The sequence below is a fragment of the Blastomyces gilchristii genome, assembly GCF_000003855.2.
Source record: "Blastomyces gilchristii SLH14081 genomic scaffold supercont1.11, whole genome shotgun sequence".
NCBI lineage: Eukaryota > Fungi > Ascomycota > Eurotiomycetes > Onygenales > Ajellomycetaceae > Blastomyces > Blastomyces gilchristii.
Window position 1 is genome coordinate 1,395,514 of NW_003101672.1, and position 14,892 is coordinate 1,410,405.

The following is a 14,892-nucleotide window of genomic DNA, read 5'->3' on the forward strand; positions in this document are numbered from 1 at the left end:
CGCCCTTGTAAGCTCTCAGCCCCTGCTTCGCCCACAGATATATTTTCAAGTTCTTTAAATCCGAAGCAGCTGCTGATCAAGCGCGGAAGGACGAGGGTCCGGAGCGTCAACATTCGGAGAGTTTCTAATCAAACAGCCAGAGGTACCATCAAAGCAAGGAACTCCTGTCCCAAGAACCTTGGGAGCAGTGTTCTCCCTCCTGCTGGGAGAAAGGTGGGAAACGGGCATCAGAAGAGCATGTTATGAAACTTTTATTCTCATTTGCGCGTGTTTGAGGACAGTTTCTCTCTCGTTGAAATGACGTGAATACCCGCCCAATCAAGCAGGATTACCAGGCAAGCCTGTTTCACAAGGAAGAAAACGAAGAAAACGAAGACAGCAATATTAAAGAGTTGAAGACGAGGAGGTTGAAGGGACCTTATGCAGATTGCCTAATATGGCTTATTTAGTCCAGCCTAATGGAGTGGAATTCAAGCATCTGGTGTGTGCTATATGTGGCTACCTGACTACATATTGGGTTGGGATAAAGATATTCACTTCTACGTGCAATACAATACAAGCTTTGCAACGTGGAATAGCGGCAACTTGTCTAAGGACATGTAGGGTAATGAGACAGTCTTACTGTCAGATCCATCGAGTCTAACCTCTGAAAGAATGAGTTGAGAAACAAATGTATATTGTTTCAAGATATATCTAACACTAACAAAAATTAAAAATATGTTAATCACCCTCTAAAAAAGAAGGAAAGGAAAAGGAACAAAAAATATATGTGAGATCATGAGGAAATGGAAATGGAAATCAACTAATCAAAGCCCTCAGTTTCACCAACACCAAGGAACCCCTCCTAGCCAACAAACCCCAGGTTCCCAACAGCCCGATCATGGTCACCAGCCATGTCCGATACGTAAAGAGAGATTCCTCCCTCACACGCCCCACATATGTCTTCTTCTGCCTCACCCGCAGCTGCTGCGCACCATACCCATCCAATATGAAGTCGGCCCAATTAACCCTAGACAGAATCTTCTGATACTGCACCACAGTTCCCGACCAGTTATTTGTAACCTTGCCGTCCGCACGCTTATACCAGCTTCGACAGCTCGGATGCGCAAACGATGTCGTCTCAAGTGTACTCTGTAGCTCGTCGTTAAAAGTATCAACACGCTTGGGATCCGGTAAGATCGCGAGCGATCCGCCTACTTGGCGTGCTTTGAGCACCGCGTTGATCATCGCCTGAATGTACTTGGTCTGCGCCTCGATCATAAGGATTATAGAGTTGTGGCCTAGGTTCGTGTTGGGGCCATAGAGCATGCCGAAGTTGGGGAGGGATTCGACGGTAATTCCGTACAGGGCGCAGGCGCCATCGGACCATATATCCGAGAGCGCTCGGCCGTTTATCCCGTAGACCTGGATCGGGTGCATGAATTCAACAGTGCGGAAACCCGTTGCTAGTACAATGACGTCGAATTCGTGCTCGGCGCCGTCCACTTTGATGCCATTCTTGGTAATTTGGGTGATGGGGCTTGTTTCGAGAGTGACGTTGTCGCGTAGGAAGGTTGGGAAGTAGTCGTCGCTGATAATGACGCGCTTGCAACCTACTGGGTAGTCGGGGACTAGCTTTTCCCACAGTTCCGGGCGGTTGGGGAGTTGTTTCTTCATCAATTCCAGGCTGGCTGTGCGGGCATGCGTCGCGTATTTCGAGTCCTGGTCCGCAATGGCGCCGTGGAAATCCTCTCTCAGGTCCATCATCCAGCTACGTAATTTCCAAAGGGAAGGCGGGAAGTATTGAAATAGTGCCCTAATAGGCTTGGGGATCGCAGTATCTAATCTCGGTACAACCCAGTTAGGTGTTCTTTGAAATACAGTTAGCTGAGCGACGTCAGGAGCGATTACTGGGATTATCTGAGCAGCCGTTGCCCCTACAGAAATTTTTATCAGCTACTACATCTGTGCAAGAGGAGAGAAAACGGAAATCAAAAACACGAAAACCTTACCATTCCCGATAATGCCAACCCGCTTTCCCTTGAGATCATAGGTCCAATCCCACCGAGCAGAATGAATGATCTTTCCCTGGAAACCTTCTATTCCTGGAATTGACGGATAGGCGGGCGAATTGAGCTGGCCAACGGCAGAAACAAGGAAATCTGATGTGAGCGTATATTGGTCTGTAAATTCCGCGTCTTTCGACTCGCCTGCTACTTTTATCGCGGTCCGCCATTTGCGGGTTTTGTCGTCCCATCTGGCTTCCTCGACGGCGGAATTGAAACGAATGAAACGGAACAGCTGGTACTTCTCGGCTACAGTATGAAGGTACCTCTGTGATAGCTTTAGTTAGAGTCGGAAAAACGAGAATCAGATGTCGGTAAAGGGAGAGTGGGCACGCCTCGTACAAGAATCTCCTCCTGGCCGGGGTACAGCCTTGTCCAACTCGGGTTTTGTTCAAAAGAATAGCTGTAAAGATGAGAGTTGACTGGCCTGATATTAGCAAGAAAAATCCCAAATTGAACGAGAACAAGGCATTTCTTGAAAGTAGAAACATACTGTCACAGCAACAGCCTGGATATTTGTTATCGCGCCATGTCCCACCAAGTCCTCCGCTCTTTTCGAGGATTACGAAGTTGTGAATATTATTATTCAACAAACTAATAGCCGTGCACATACCTGTTGCGACGCGGACGGGGTTAGCAACTAAGCTTCCGGTACATATAAAGGATGAGTCCCTTGGATCTCTAACATACCAGAAATACCAGCGCCAATAATCACCACAGCGGCCTCTGTGTAATTATTATTCCCCACCTCCTTTTGAGGATAGCATTTGTCTGACACCATGGCTATTTTACTCTAATAATGTTTACGGAAGGAACCGCAGGAGAGGGAAAAAAGCGAGAAAAGAAAGAAAGGCAGCAAATGCCCCTAGCTCAGCCGGGAGATATTTCAAATATTTGAAAGAAAGTGTTCAACAGAGTCAATCGACGACCCGATTGAGGCTCTTGACAGATGATGCAGCTGCAGGCAGTTATAAAGAACCACAGCTACGCATCACTGCAGCATCACAGGCCCATTAATTCTGACTTACCCGAGCCGGCTAATAATTAATCTTGAGCCCATCTCCACAAACTCCCTGGGAAAATCCTCTACATCTCATCAGAGTGAGCCACCTTCTTTCTTGAGGGGAGGGCGCTATGGACGGGGTAACAGGGTGGGGATCCCCATGATCCGAGGAAGCTATCAAGCTCCTGGTTCTTCTTGCTGTAGGTGGCTTTAGCCAAGGTTGAAAAGGCCGAGGGGCCTCATCCTGATCCGATAGGATGTCCGAATACAAGGAAACCCGAAAGGGCCGACATATTGATGGCTTCCCGTAAGCTTTTTGGTGCTTGGGCTTCAATCATCACGAGCAATAGTGAGCTAGCTCCCAAGTGTCTTGTGCATGCGGCTTCATGGCCGTAGTAAATGGCCGGGTATCTAGATGTCTGCCATGGACAAACATGCTGGATATCAACAGAAGTCTAGGGGCGCGTGGCATACTATACTAGGGAGTACGGGGTAGCTGGTTAGAGTTCGGTGATGGGGCTGGTTTGGAGCGGTGAAGCGGGGAGCAGCAAACCCGAGCCGAGGCTAATATTCCAAGGATATTACGGCGGCAGCCTATAACGACATTTGAGTCAAATGGAGGCTGCCCTGCCGTAGATATAATAATAACCACGCACTCGGCCTTGGTGAAATAGTAGGAGCCGATGAGGACTCGAGGGAGGAGGGACTGCAATCGACAGGGACCGGCTTAAACCTTGGAATGTATGTTATATATATACGCACCACGGTTTTTTTCCTTGGAAGGAAACGAAGGCTCCTACTCAAGCACTTCACTGGTGGGAAGGGGTAAATTTTAAATGAACGAAAACTAAATAAAAAGAAGACGAGGAAAAAGAAAACATTAATTGCTACATACAGTACATACATACATACATCTATCAAATTCCTCCTATCCGAGCGATTTTGGGTTAGGGGAAGTTCCATACATCTCCCGTGTCAGGAGTAGGATTGGGAGAAAGTTTGATAGATATTTCATGGGTAGGGGCCGTTTGGACGTTGGCTGTGGGGGAATTTGCGGGGATATATAGTTGATGGGAATAATGGGGGATAGGATATAGGGTCAACTGCAGATATTTCGGGTATTTAAGAAATGAGAACTCTGGATGGGGGGTTGTGTCCAAAGAAAAATACACGAAGACAACAAAGGAAAAGGGGAAAGAAAAACAGAGGCTAGGGATATAGTAGATAAATGAATAGAGTGCCCAAATAACGCTATGCTAATGCTTAAAAAACTGTACGCGAGAAGGGTAATTTGGAAAAGAATAGGATGGAATTACTTCTCTTGGGCTTTTTTTCTTTTCCTTTTTCTTTTCCTTTTTCTGTTTGAAAGGGATGGGGGGGATCTTGTCTCTTTCGGTTTTCTAAAATATTAAGAAATTGAAATTTGGTGTTTTCTCCAGAGAGGAGAAATTAATCTTAACATTATGTCATTTTCAACGGACTTGTCAGTCAATCAGTGATTCATAAAATCCGGACGCTTCAAGTGTTTTCGACTCGACTCGGTCAAAGGAACAATTGATAAATTTTCCCTTCCGGACGGCTCTCGGCTATTTGGGTTTCCGCCAGTAATATTGCTATCTCATGAACTTGAGTTAACAAAACTATGGAAAAATAAACGAAATGGGACATAGAAAATGGGACACGGGAATGAGAAAGATGGGCGATTTAAGTGGAGTGTCTCGAACCTTGTGTTGTTTTCTGCAACTCCGCAACCCAGGTTTCATCAAGTCATTAACAACAGCCTCCTTTCGCTTTTCATCCTCGTCCAGGTCGGGAATGTAGTAAAACTCGCTTTCCAAGGGTTTGCCTGCAGCGTCTTTACCTTCCCGGCTCACTTCCCCAATGCAAGCGACTGTGCCGATGATAGATTTGATCTCCGGGATAGAAAAAGCGCCATTACTTGAAGGGGCCTTCTTCCATAGCTCTGAGGGGAGTTGGCTGATAATCGTCGAGAGTGGGGTTGATGACAATCGAGAAAATGCGAGCTGATTTACAACGTGGTTCTGTACTTTATGCTTGAGAGTATGCTGGTTATCCTCGGTTTTGGCAGGTTTAGTTGTGGTGGTGCTCTGGCGGGGTGAAACAACATGTTTTCGAGTATTGACAAGGGGAGATCGAACAGGAGAGGTGCCTGCGTTGAATGAAGCCATACGGGGAAGGATATTATCCCCAAAGGGGCCAAAAGAATGGACGATCGGGTCGTTTTCTTCGTCATGTTCTGATAGCTCTTCGACCTTCCCATCGCAAGAGCTAGTCATGGAGTTCTGAAGATTCCCATTATTGCAAGGGCTCGAAGCTACCTCTATAAGCTGGGAGACGGACTTGAAATCCTTTTGACGAGTGGGAGATGGTTCATCTTCATATACAACCACGGCACTATGCACTGAGCGGCTGGGAGTCAACAAAGGGGTTTCAGAAGGTTGGAGAGCTTGAACAGCAGGAGACGGAGATACTGGGGAAGCGAGTCGTCCACGGCTTCGTAGAGGGCTGGTTGGGAGCGGGTGCGAGGCAGTACGAGGTTTTCTCACGGGGGAACTCTCTTCCCAGGTCTGATCGGACGTAGTAGTCGAAGCAGAGTCCTTTCGCTCGTGCCTGGGCCACTGGACTAACACTCGTGCATCTTGCACGTCGATCATTACATCTGCGTCTTTGATATCAGAGGTGAAAGTTTTGCCCTTGTTCAATTCATAAGTTTTTCCTTGACAATGCAATTTGATTCCATTCCACCCAGTACAAAGAATCTCAATCCTATCTCGATCAAACGGGTTTGTCGAAGGCTTATATGTGGCTTGAACATGGATTCGCGAAATCAATCGACTGGCTGACAGTTGAAAATGGCAAGAGGCGCTTGATCTACCCATCAGAATGGACTCCCCTGACAGCGGTAGCGTTACCGAAGGCACAGTCGCTAATGGAGCTCTTTCAGAAACCATTGAGTGTGTTCGCTTAAGGCTCGGGCGAGCTGCCTGCACGCGAGGAGGGGAGGAGGTCAAGATTGCGGTAGAAGAGGTGGGAACTGGGGTTGGATATGTCGACGCTTCATCACCGGACTCGCGTGCCAGACGTTTATAGGGACGAGGCAAGGACGGAGAAGACGAGGGTTCGAAGGCCGGGAGAAGAGAGGCAGGCCTCTTCACGCCGGCGATGGGAGACAAGAGGGTGTCTGCTCTCGGGGGAGAGGACTCCATTCTGAGCAATGAGGAGCCGGAACACGTATTAGTCGAGCAGTTTATCCCTTCTAGAACCCTAGTCTCTGAAAAAATCGCGTCGAAGTCCACCAATTGCTCGTGGAACGGGCTATATAAAAAGAGGCTCACGCTTGGAACACTTTTAAAGTAGAAAAGACAAAAGCTTAGAACAAATGATATAATAGCAAATGATAGGACAAGAAAACCGAAAAGAAAAGCAAAAAAGAAGAAATACAGGAACCTCTCAGGAGGGAGAGGGCAGAGAGAAGAGAGAATTGGCGGATAGAGGAGGTTGTGTGGGAAATGGAAGCAGAAAGATGAGTGAGCAGACGCCAGGGCGAGAAGCACACGCTTGCTCGACTCTACGCGTGTCAACAGCTCCACCAGCCAGGGCTCGCGGTGCGCGGCTAAAAGCACTGCAAACAATAATGGATAGCAAATAGACTGCAGGAGCCGGAACAGCCCAAAATATAAACCAGCCTCTCTTCTAATACTCTCAAGTCCGACAATATTAAACCTTCCCTGTGAATGTCTTCTCTTCATCCACATCACTGGCAGTAAACAACCCGCCCCGGCTTGCTGCTAAGCGTGTATGGAAATCACGTGAAATTTGGTTTGCAATTTTAAATTGACGCTATTCCCTAACAGGATGTTCTAATTTTGCCCCGCTATCACGTGCTCCGATCTGATAAGCAAAAAAGGCGAAAAAAACCACAGCCAGCAAGTTATCTTCTACAGCAGAAGAATGGCGAAAATATCAGGAAAATAATAATACATCATTAGTAATACAAACAGCACCCGTAGACTATAAGAGGGTTACTCTGTGGATACCTGTGCTGTAACCGTCTAGTCGCATCACCACGTTTGTTGACTGTGCGTTGGTGCTGACCTGTCTAGATAGATATACGGAGTATATCCATCCATATCTATATCCGCACTCGCCCTCTCTCTAGATCAACTACCCACAGCATTTTTGGATAGGCCCTATTTATATGAACACTACTTCTCAGCAGAGAAACGTTACAGCCCTCGATCTTATTCTGGCGACTCTCATTTCGGATCCTAAGCCGCCTCCAACGCAAAATATTAGAACGATTTAATGGGAGAACCTACTATTACCAACCCCGCGCGGGGAGTTGCGCCGAAAAAAGGTGAAGACCTGGCTTTCATAAAATAACTATTACTCTCTCCTGATTCCTGTATTGACAACTTTACTGCAGTATGGACCACTCTAATCACCAACTCCGACTACCTCCCGGGCCTCCTCACCCTAGACTACTCACTGAAAAAAGTCGGCTCCAAATACCCCCTCGTAGCGCTTTACACAGACTCCTTCCCACCAGAGGGACATTCGGCGTTACAAGTGAGGGGCATCCCAGCCAAGCATATCCCTTATCTCCTCCCTGCCGCCCACAAGGATTACAGTAATGACACCCGCTTCTACGACTGCTGGAGCAAGCTAACTCCCTTCTCGCTTGTGGAATATGATCGCGTCGTCCAGTTGGACAGCGACATGCTGGTGCTGCGCAACATGGACGAGCTGATGGAGATGGAGCTGGACGATCCAGCGCTGAAGGGGGAGGGCCTCCGCGTTTTCGCTGCGAGCCATGCGTGCGTGTGTAACCCGTTGAAGAAACCGCATTATCCCAAAGACTGGTTCGCCGTTCCAAACCCCTTGCCAATTCCGCAAAAACCATACCTACCCAATACATGAAACAGCCCCCCGTTAACACAATCGCCACAGGATCCCATCCAACTGCGCCCTGACAACCCAACATTCAGACCCTACCAGCGCGCAAACACAAGGCGCTCCCGCAACCGCTGGCCTAGCCGTGCTCAACGGAGGCCTCCAGGTCGTCAATCCTTCTACCGCTATTTACGAGAAAATCCTCGCCGTCCTGCAAACCCCGTCCTCAACATCCAACTACGCCTTCGCTGACCAGTCGCTGCTCTCAGATCTGTTCCCGGGTCGCTGGGTCCCGTTGCCGTATATTTATAATGCCCTGAAGACGTTACGGTGGGAAGGGGTGCATAGTGCGATCTGGAGGGATATAGAAGTTAAGAATGTGCATTATATTTTGAGTCCGAAGCCGTGGGATGAGAAGGAGGAGGAGAAGGAAAAGGAGAAAGCGCAGGTAGATGAGACGCACCGCTGGTGGTGGAGGGTTAATAGAGAGAGATTGGAAGAGGAGGAGAAGAGCGGGATAAAGGCGGATGGTTTTTAGTAAGTGGTTATTTTTTTGGATATTGTTGGATATCTATTGCTCTTTTTTTTTTTTCTGTCCCCTGGCAGCTTGGACTAGAAGATACCCTTTTAGCTCTGATTTTATCGATTTTGATACCTCGGGTTCGGATAGAGCAATTGAAAAGATTGAATGAGAGATTATATAAATTGATATTTCACGCTGGATATCTCCTTGTAGGTTAAAAGCGCCACATGCGATTTGCCTGGCTCTACATATTACCTCTAGTTATTTTCCCAAATGTGAACAGAATTCTACATGGCATCATATTATGGGACTAACCATAAAATCTTATTTTCCGCCAAGCCCAAATTCCCAGCTCCCAATTCCCGATTCCCGTTAGCATTCCAATTCTCATTTCCCAATAACCAAAAGACAGACGGATTTAAGAACACTACTGAAGGGAAAAAATCATAAATAAATCAAGAAGCGCGGACAGTATCCCCAATTGGCTTGCCATGATACCACTGGGTAAATGTTTTGAAAGCTGCATCGTTGCCGTGAGTGAAATCGTACAGCTTGGTTGGACGCACGACCAGAGTCTCATCCTCGAAATATACTTCGAGTACTCGGGCTTTGAATCCCATGAGCGATATCAACAAAACCTATTAATACATTTGTTAGTGTACTGCATCCTCAAAAAAGGTCGGAATGAAGTGATCAAGAACTAGCTGCTAATGTGTATTTGTTAGATCCCCTGAGGCAACCGCGGCCACCGATAGGGGCTTACGCCGCAGAAAAAGATGCCACGTAGTAGCTAGATTCATAATAGTAACAACCAACTACTCCGAATACTACCAACAGTATTCGCTTTCATGTAGAGGGGAAGGTAAATAGACATGTATTTGTACATGTACTGTACATACCGGCGAGATCATGTGAGAAGCGAACCGGGCCTGGCGAAACTGCCCATGCATAATTTTGAGGACGGGAAGCAATTCGCCGCGGAGGATTGTGGATTCTGTGGCCATCAAGCTATTATTGTACATGACTCCTTTGACGTGTGGGTGGGTCGAGCCATCCATATCAGATAGGCGGTAGAAGCCGTATTGGGGTTAGTTAAATTCATATAAGCCCGTGAAAGGGTATTCTCCGACACTTGATACAAGTTAGGTGGATGAAATGGTAGATTCAAAGAATTTGATGGATTTGCGTAAAATACCATTTCTCAGTCCAAGGAGCGCTATCCACTTTGCAATCCTCAATGCACGTGCTGATGTAATCGCAGAGGTATAGATATAGATTGATTTTTTAGGCGCGATCCATAGGCCGGGTGAAAGCATCTGTCGTTTCATCATCTAAGCCTCTGTATGGATCTCTATAGCTATCGTCATAAAGCCCTGGCATCAAATCTTCGCGATATGCAGCGAAAAACCTCGGTCTGTCGGGGGTGAGGCTTCGTCCAAAATCATGGGAACAACACGAATACTGAGCTATTCTAGTTGCTCCGAACCCAATTCATGATCTTGAAGGGCCCGGACAGCTCGCCCAACTTTCACCAAAGCTTTGCGCATGTCCTGGTGGGCGGGTGTCCGCACAACCGGTTCTGACATGATGTTTATAGTGGTCGTCGTCGTGATATTCAATCCGATGGTGGGCTCGAAAAGTAATAGAGGAGCTGTAGAGCTTTGTTTGTATCACCTTGTGTTGACTAGGTTGCATCATATTGGCAACTGAAAATAAGGAAAATGGTTCGAATGATGAAACGGATGAAATGAAATGAAACATCAAAAGTTGGACGATTCCTTCAGTCATATCAAAATGATATTGAATAATTTATGCTCACTAGCGCTCTAGCCGACCCCTGTCAAAACAGCAACAAAACAGTACTCTTCAAAGAGAATCAAGTCACCTATACCCTCTCACAAAGGACGAGCAGATTGTGAATTGCGCCCTCGTCATCTTTTTAAATGCATTGACAATTCATTTCAATCTCCCAAACAAATGGACCCTATTTATTATCTTGGCACGATCTCTTCGTGAGGGGCAAGGGGGCCAAGTGCGAGAGCGAGAATTGATTGAGGTTGTTCAAGGTTTCTGATAGTCTTTGGTTACCACTGGTTTTTGCTGATGGATGAACAGTGGGAGAGGTTGTTGCTTCTGGTTTATTTTATGAATGTTATTCTTTTATTAGAGATAGATTGATAGATTACATTTTGATATTTATTTCTTTCCGCGTCGCTCATTTGTTTTTATTCCAAGACAACAAAGCAATCGCAATATGAAAAAGCCTTATATTCAAGAAATACTAAAAAAGCTCATCTCCTTGTGTCGGTAGGCCTCCCTATAAACAATATGAGACTCTGCGATCCTTGCGTTCATTTTAGAGAGCTGCCACTCTGATATCAATAGAATCACTCGCACACAGCCCCACCCACCTCCAAAACATTTTTGTCAGATTCTAAAGGTGAAGCTGATCATCTTAGTCCCCCAGAGATAATACAATACGATATTGTGCAAGACACTGAGGCAAAAGAGCGGTTGGTTCCTCATAGTGGGATCTGTTGCGGTTGAGGGAAAAGGGTCCCCGCGCGTCAAACGCGCTGTCTGCGTTTGTTAGGTTTAAGCTAAGCTGCCCGGCGCTAACGCTAGCGCTCAGCTCCCACCTGGGAAGGCTGGCGCAAATTTGTACCCGCTGCTCCTTCGTGAGTGAGTGGTGAGCACTGCTGTGCAAAGCATCAAAGCATTTTGAGATAAATGCACAGAAAACACCACAAAACTTAGCTATTGAGTTTTAAAAGATATTTAAGATATCTCTTAATATTAACAAGCTCTTTCATTCTTCTTTCATTTGAAAATATAACATGAAGAAAGAAAACACATGAGAATTGGCACATCAGTGATGCTTTGCAGTGGTGCTCACCACCCACCGATTGAAGATAGTGAGAGTGGCAGCCTAAAATATTTTAAAATATTTTAGAGAAAAAAGTTGTTAAGTTTTAAAATGAACAGTTTGGCCCTTCATCATAGCAACAAAAAAAAAAAAAAAGAAAAGAAAAAAGAAAAGAAAAAAGAAACAAAGAACACTAGAAACGCAGGTATTGGTATAATAAATGACCTAAGAAGACAAGTAGGAAAATAAATTAAAAAAAAGACTTCGAGTTAAAAGCGAGGTAACATAACATAATAAAAAGGAGTAATAGTAATAAGTAAATAGTTTTCCTCCCGAGGCAGCAGGGTGGAGGGGGTTGGGGGGACGTGTGCCGGAAAAGGAAAGCTTTTATTGTGTGCATATGACACCGTCCACCATGCCATCTCAAGAAGAGCAGGAGAAAGGACGGGGCGGTAAGCGAGCGGAGAGACAGAGGCGATTTTGTGAAAAGTTTTGAAGGAAGAAGAAAGGGGGAAAGAAGAATATAAAACTGGTAAAATGGCCTCGTTGATTCATATAGATTGTGATTGTTCAATCTCCCCTATCCCCCCACATCGTAGAAAGCGAGTTTTCTTTGGCCCTTGGAATTGACATTGCTGGGCTGGAGCGTGAAAACAAGATAGACGAAAAGGAAAAGAAGAAAATTAGTCGCTGAACACATAGGTTGCAGTGCCTGATCTAACGTTGACCTATAAAGATAAAACGAATTATGTCGTCAGCAATGGAAATTTCAAAATGTGGGATATTCCTCACGTTGGTGGTGCACGTGACTAGGGGAAAGGGACAAAAAACTTACGGTGCACCCATCCTCATTGGATCCATTCGCGTCCCAGAACAAGCCGTTCTCATACTTGCACTTTCCACCCAGATCACTGCCTTGGATCTCAATTTTGAAGTCAAGCTTCGCGTTGGTGGTTGGTTTGTTCTGAAAAATGGAGATGAAAGTCGCTCCATCCCGCTTGCCAACGCCCAAGTTGATAGGAGCGAAGTTGCCGATTGGGCGGCTTCCATCACCCCATTGGCAGCCCTCTTGGATCGAGACTCCCTTGGGGTTGACGTAATACTGAGCGGAGGTGGGCTTATTCTCCCAGACATAGTAGCTGCCAGCATCAGGGCATGTTAGCGGCTGGGTGGAGCCTGGTGTGGCAGAAAGTGGGACAGTTTCGGATTCAGTGCCTGAGAGGGATTTGTTAGAACATGTTTATTTGATTCCGAATGTGAAATGGGATGACAGTATGATAACTTACCAGGGTAATCGGTACGGCAAACGGCAACGACCTTGTTCATAGTATTCTTGACCTCGACGCCACCGGCACCCTTCATACAAAGCTTCTTAGAGAGGGATGGGTTTGTGAGGCGGAGCTTGCCACCGGAACATTCCAAGCCACCAACCGACTGGCCAGTCGCACCTTGAGTCGAAGGCCACTGGGTCTTTTGGTAACCAGGAGGACAAGCGTAAGAGCACATGGATCCATCCTCACACCTATCACCCTCGATGCCGGTGCGAATATCGGTAACTGAGGAGTCTTTCACGGTGACATATTGAATACCACTCCATCCGCCAAGACCAAGCCAGTCCAAAGAGATGGCGCCGTAATCCGACGGGAATTCAGAGCAGGAAATCTTTCCGTCAGGGAACTCGCTGTCGAGCCCGGAGCCGCCCATTGGCGGTGGTGGTGGTGGTTTGGGGATGGAAATGGGGGGAATTTCCACCTTTGGGATTTCCACCTTTGGGATTTCAATCTTAGGAATTTCAACCTTAGGAGGGTCAATGCTCGGGGACGGGGTAGGAGTTGGTTCGGGCTTCTCGTAGAATTCACCCGCCTTGAGCGCGGTGACTGAGGGTTGTGGAGCGCAAGCGTCGTCCGAGACAGCTGGATCGGCCCACTGCAAGGACCCATCTTTAATACCTTTGCAGGCTTCCTTCCCGTCAATAAGTTCACCATCCAACTCATACGCATAGACGGTTGGTCCAGCAACGACGACGACTTCGGTTGCGTCTGGGGCGCGCTTCACATGATGATGGCGATGGTGATTGTGTCTGTGAGGCTGGGCAGCGGCTAGGGAGCCGGCCGCAGCGACGGTCAAAACAACGGAAGCGGTAAACTTCATAGTTGGAGTCTTTTCTGTTCAAACGACGTCAAGCCGCACGTGTTGAGAGTAAGGACTGGCGCGAGGTCTCTCGGAGACCCCTATTTTCTTGTCGGGACGGACGAGAGCAACAAGCTGAGCTCCCAGGCGACAAAAGCGTCTATTCGAGATGGCCATTGTTAGAGCGATAACTACTAGTTAAAGGGGGTGGAGAGAGATGTCAAGACGGGGCCCCATTCGAAGTCTAGGAAAGACAGAGCGCAACGATGGTAGGGATCATGTGCCTCAGGATCTTTCCTGGGTGGTGGTCCGTCTCAGGCGATGTGAACTTGCATCGCAAAACAGGAAGAGGAAATCATCAACATCATAGTACTAGCACAACGTACACTGGAAATATCAAATATCAACAGTCAACGACACGGTCAATCAATGTGGGCTCCTTTATACAAGCTGGAGTAGCGGTGGTAGAGACGGGTTCGATTCGTGCGGGCTAAGCAGTCGGCTGAGGGAACGTGAGGATGAATTGACCAGGGAACGGACTGGGTGCTGGGGGAGCCTGCCGGAGAGAGTGCGGAAAGCAAGACACAGGAGCTGTTGAATTTTAAATTTCCGAATGAGCGTGAGAGGAAGACGACACGGTCTTCCAAGTGGGAGGGAAAAGAAAAGGCACTGGAGGAGGGTGAGTAGCAGAGAATGGTGAAGGTGACGGAAGAGAGTGTTGAGAAGAGCGAGCGAGGAGACGGAGACGGAGACGGAGACGGGAGCGAGGAAGGAACGGTAAGCGAGAGAATAACAACAATAATACGGTGCCTGGTAATGTCAGTACGCCCGCTGTACAGGAGATACAGTACATTGCACCCCCGTCCCTCTACAAATACACACACAACCCCTTGTCAGTGCACGTAATAACCTGCGTATGCCTTCATTACAAGGCTAGAACCCTTGGCGGTTACTCAGGTGTTACCGGATGTGGTACCTCGCAAATTCGCAATAGACACAGCCAGACCGCCGCCCCATACCGCCCCATACCGCCGCCGAGTCTGATACGGTGATGCCTAGGCAGCCTCGCTGAGGTCAGCCAATAATAGTATACATCCCGGCCAACGTGTGGAGACTCTGAGATGCGCGATTTAAGCCTCACCAAACATTTCAAGATTGGGCGAGGAAGGTGTGGATTGACGTGGCGCAAGCCCTGGAGGACCCCTTGAAGAATAATGTACGGAGTATCCAGGCTTGCGTGCTTGTTGGTACAGAAAACCCCTTTTGCATCTTACCGCAGCTATCTCTCCATCTGTCTGGCCGTTGCGTGCACAGAACTCTGTGGAGATACTAGAGCATTGTTAGGATGGCTAACTATTTATTATTACATATATGCGTATGTAAACTGGGTTAGGCCCAACACGTTACCAGT

At 47.3% G+C, this 14,892-nt stretch overlaps 5 protein-coding genes across 5 annotated transcripts; 1 reads left to right on the forward strand and 4 right to left on the reverse strand.

Moving 5' to 3' along the window:
- Positions 1 to 232: 232 nt before the first annotated feature.
- BDBG_05608 (flavin-binding monooxygenase) lies at positions 233 to 3,778 on the reverse strand. Its single transcript, XM_031722235.1, has 5 exons — positions 2,736 to 3,778; positions 2,539 to 2,658; positions 2,388 to 2,467; positions 1,992 to 2,313; positions 233 to 1,916 (listed from the first exon to the last, which is right to left on the reverse strand). Exons 1-5 carry the CDS (start codon positions 2,824 to 2,826, stop codon positions 799 to 801), a joined length of 1,731 nt encoding a protein of 576 aa, XP_031579069.1. The 5' UTR covers positions 2,827 to 3,778; the 3' UTR covers positions 233 to 798.
- Positions 3,779 to 3,794: 16 nt separating this feature from the next.
- BDBG_05609 (transcription factor Tos4) lies at positions 3,795 to 6,818 on the reverse strand (the record flags this gene model as incomplete). The annotated part of the gene is made up of 2 exons (XM_031722236.1): positions 3,795 to 4,661; positions 4,773 to 6,818. 2 exons carry the CDS (start codon positions 6,816 to 6,818, stop codon positions 4,635 to 4,637), a joined length of 2,073 nt encoding a protein of 690 aa, XP_031579070.1. The 3' UTR covers positions 3,795 to 4,634.
- A 136-nt stretch (positions 6,819 to 6,954) lies between these two features.
- On the forward strand, positions 6,955 to 8,777 carry BDBG_05610 (glycosyl transferase). Its single transcript, XM_002624056.2, has 3 exons — positions 6,955 to 7,426; positions 7,496 to 7,931; positions 8,020 to 8,777. Exons 1-3 carry the CDS (start codon positions 7,375 to 7,377, stop codon positions 8,498 to 8,500), a joined length of 969 nt encoding a protein of 322 aa, XP_002624102.1. The 5' UTR covers positions 6,955 to 7,374; the 3' UTR covers positions 8,501 to 8,777.
- A 163-nt stretch (positions 8,778 to 8,940) lies between these two features.
- On the reverse strand, positions 8,941 to 9,543 carry BDBG_05611 (uncharacterized protein; the record flags this gene model as incomplete). Its single annotated transcript, XM_031722237.1, has 2 exons — positions 8,941 to 9,123; positions 9,385 to 9,543. The coding sequence occupies 2 exons, from the start codon at positions 9,541 to 9,543 to the stop codon at positions 8,941 to 8,943; spliced, it is 342 nt and encodes a 113-aa protein (XP_031579071.1).
- Positions 9,544 to 12,034: 2,491 nt separating this feature from the next.
- Positions 12,035 to 13,502, reverse strand: BDBG_05612 (murein transglycosylase; the record flags this gene model as incomplete). The annotated part of the gene is made up of 3 exons (XM_031722238.1): positions 12,035 to 12,079; positions 12,187 to 12,566; positions 12,638 to 13,502. The coding sequence occupies 3 exons, from the start codon at positions 13,500 to 13,502 to the stop codon at positions 12,035 to 12,037; spliced, it is 1,290 nt and encodes a 429-aa protein (XP_031579072.1).
- Between the last annotated feature and the right edge of the window lie 1,390 nt (positions 13,503 to 14,892).

Coding starts and splice junctions, on each gene's coding strand:
- BDBG_05608 (XM_031722235.1), bottom strand. CDS start 2,826: ATGGTGTCAGACAAATGCTATCCTCAAAAGGAGGTGGGGAATAATAAT. Junction 2,659..2,735: donor TATTGGCGCTGGTATTTCTG/GTATGTTAGAGA, acceptor GCGTCGCAACAG/GTATGTGCACGGCTATTAGT. Junction 2,468..2,538: donor TCCAGGCTGTTGCTGTGACA/GTATGTTTCTAC, acceptor ATATCAGGCCAG/TCAACTCTCATCTTTACAGC.
- BDBG_05610 (XM_002624056.2), top strand. CDS start 7,375: ATGGGAGAACCTACTATTACCAACCCCGCGCGGGGAGTTGCGCCGAAA. Junction 7,427..7,495: donor GGGAGTTGCGCCGAAAAAAG/GTGAAGACCTGG, acceptor ACTTTACTGCAG/TATGGACCACTCTAATCACC. Junction 7,932..8,019: donor CCGCATTATCCCAAAGACTG/GTTCGCCGTTCC, acceptor CAATCGCCACAG/GATCCCATCCAACTGCGCCC.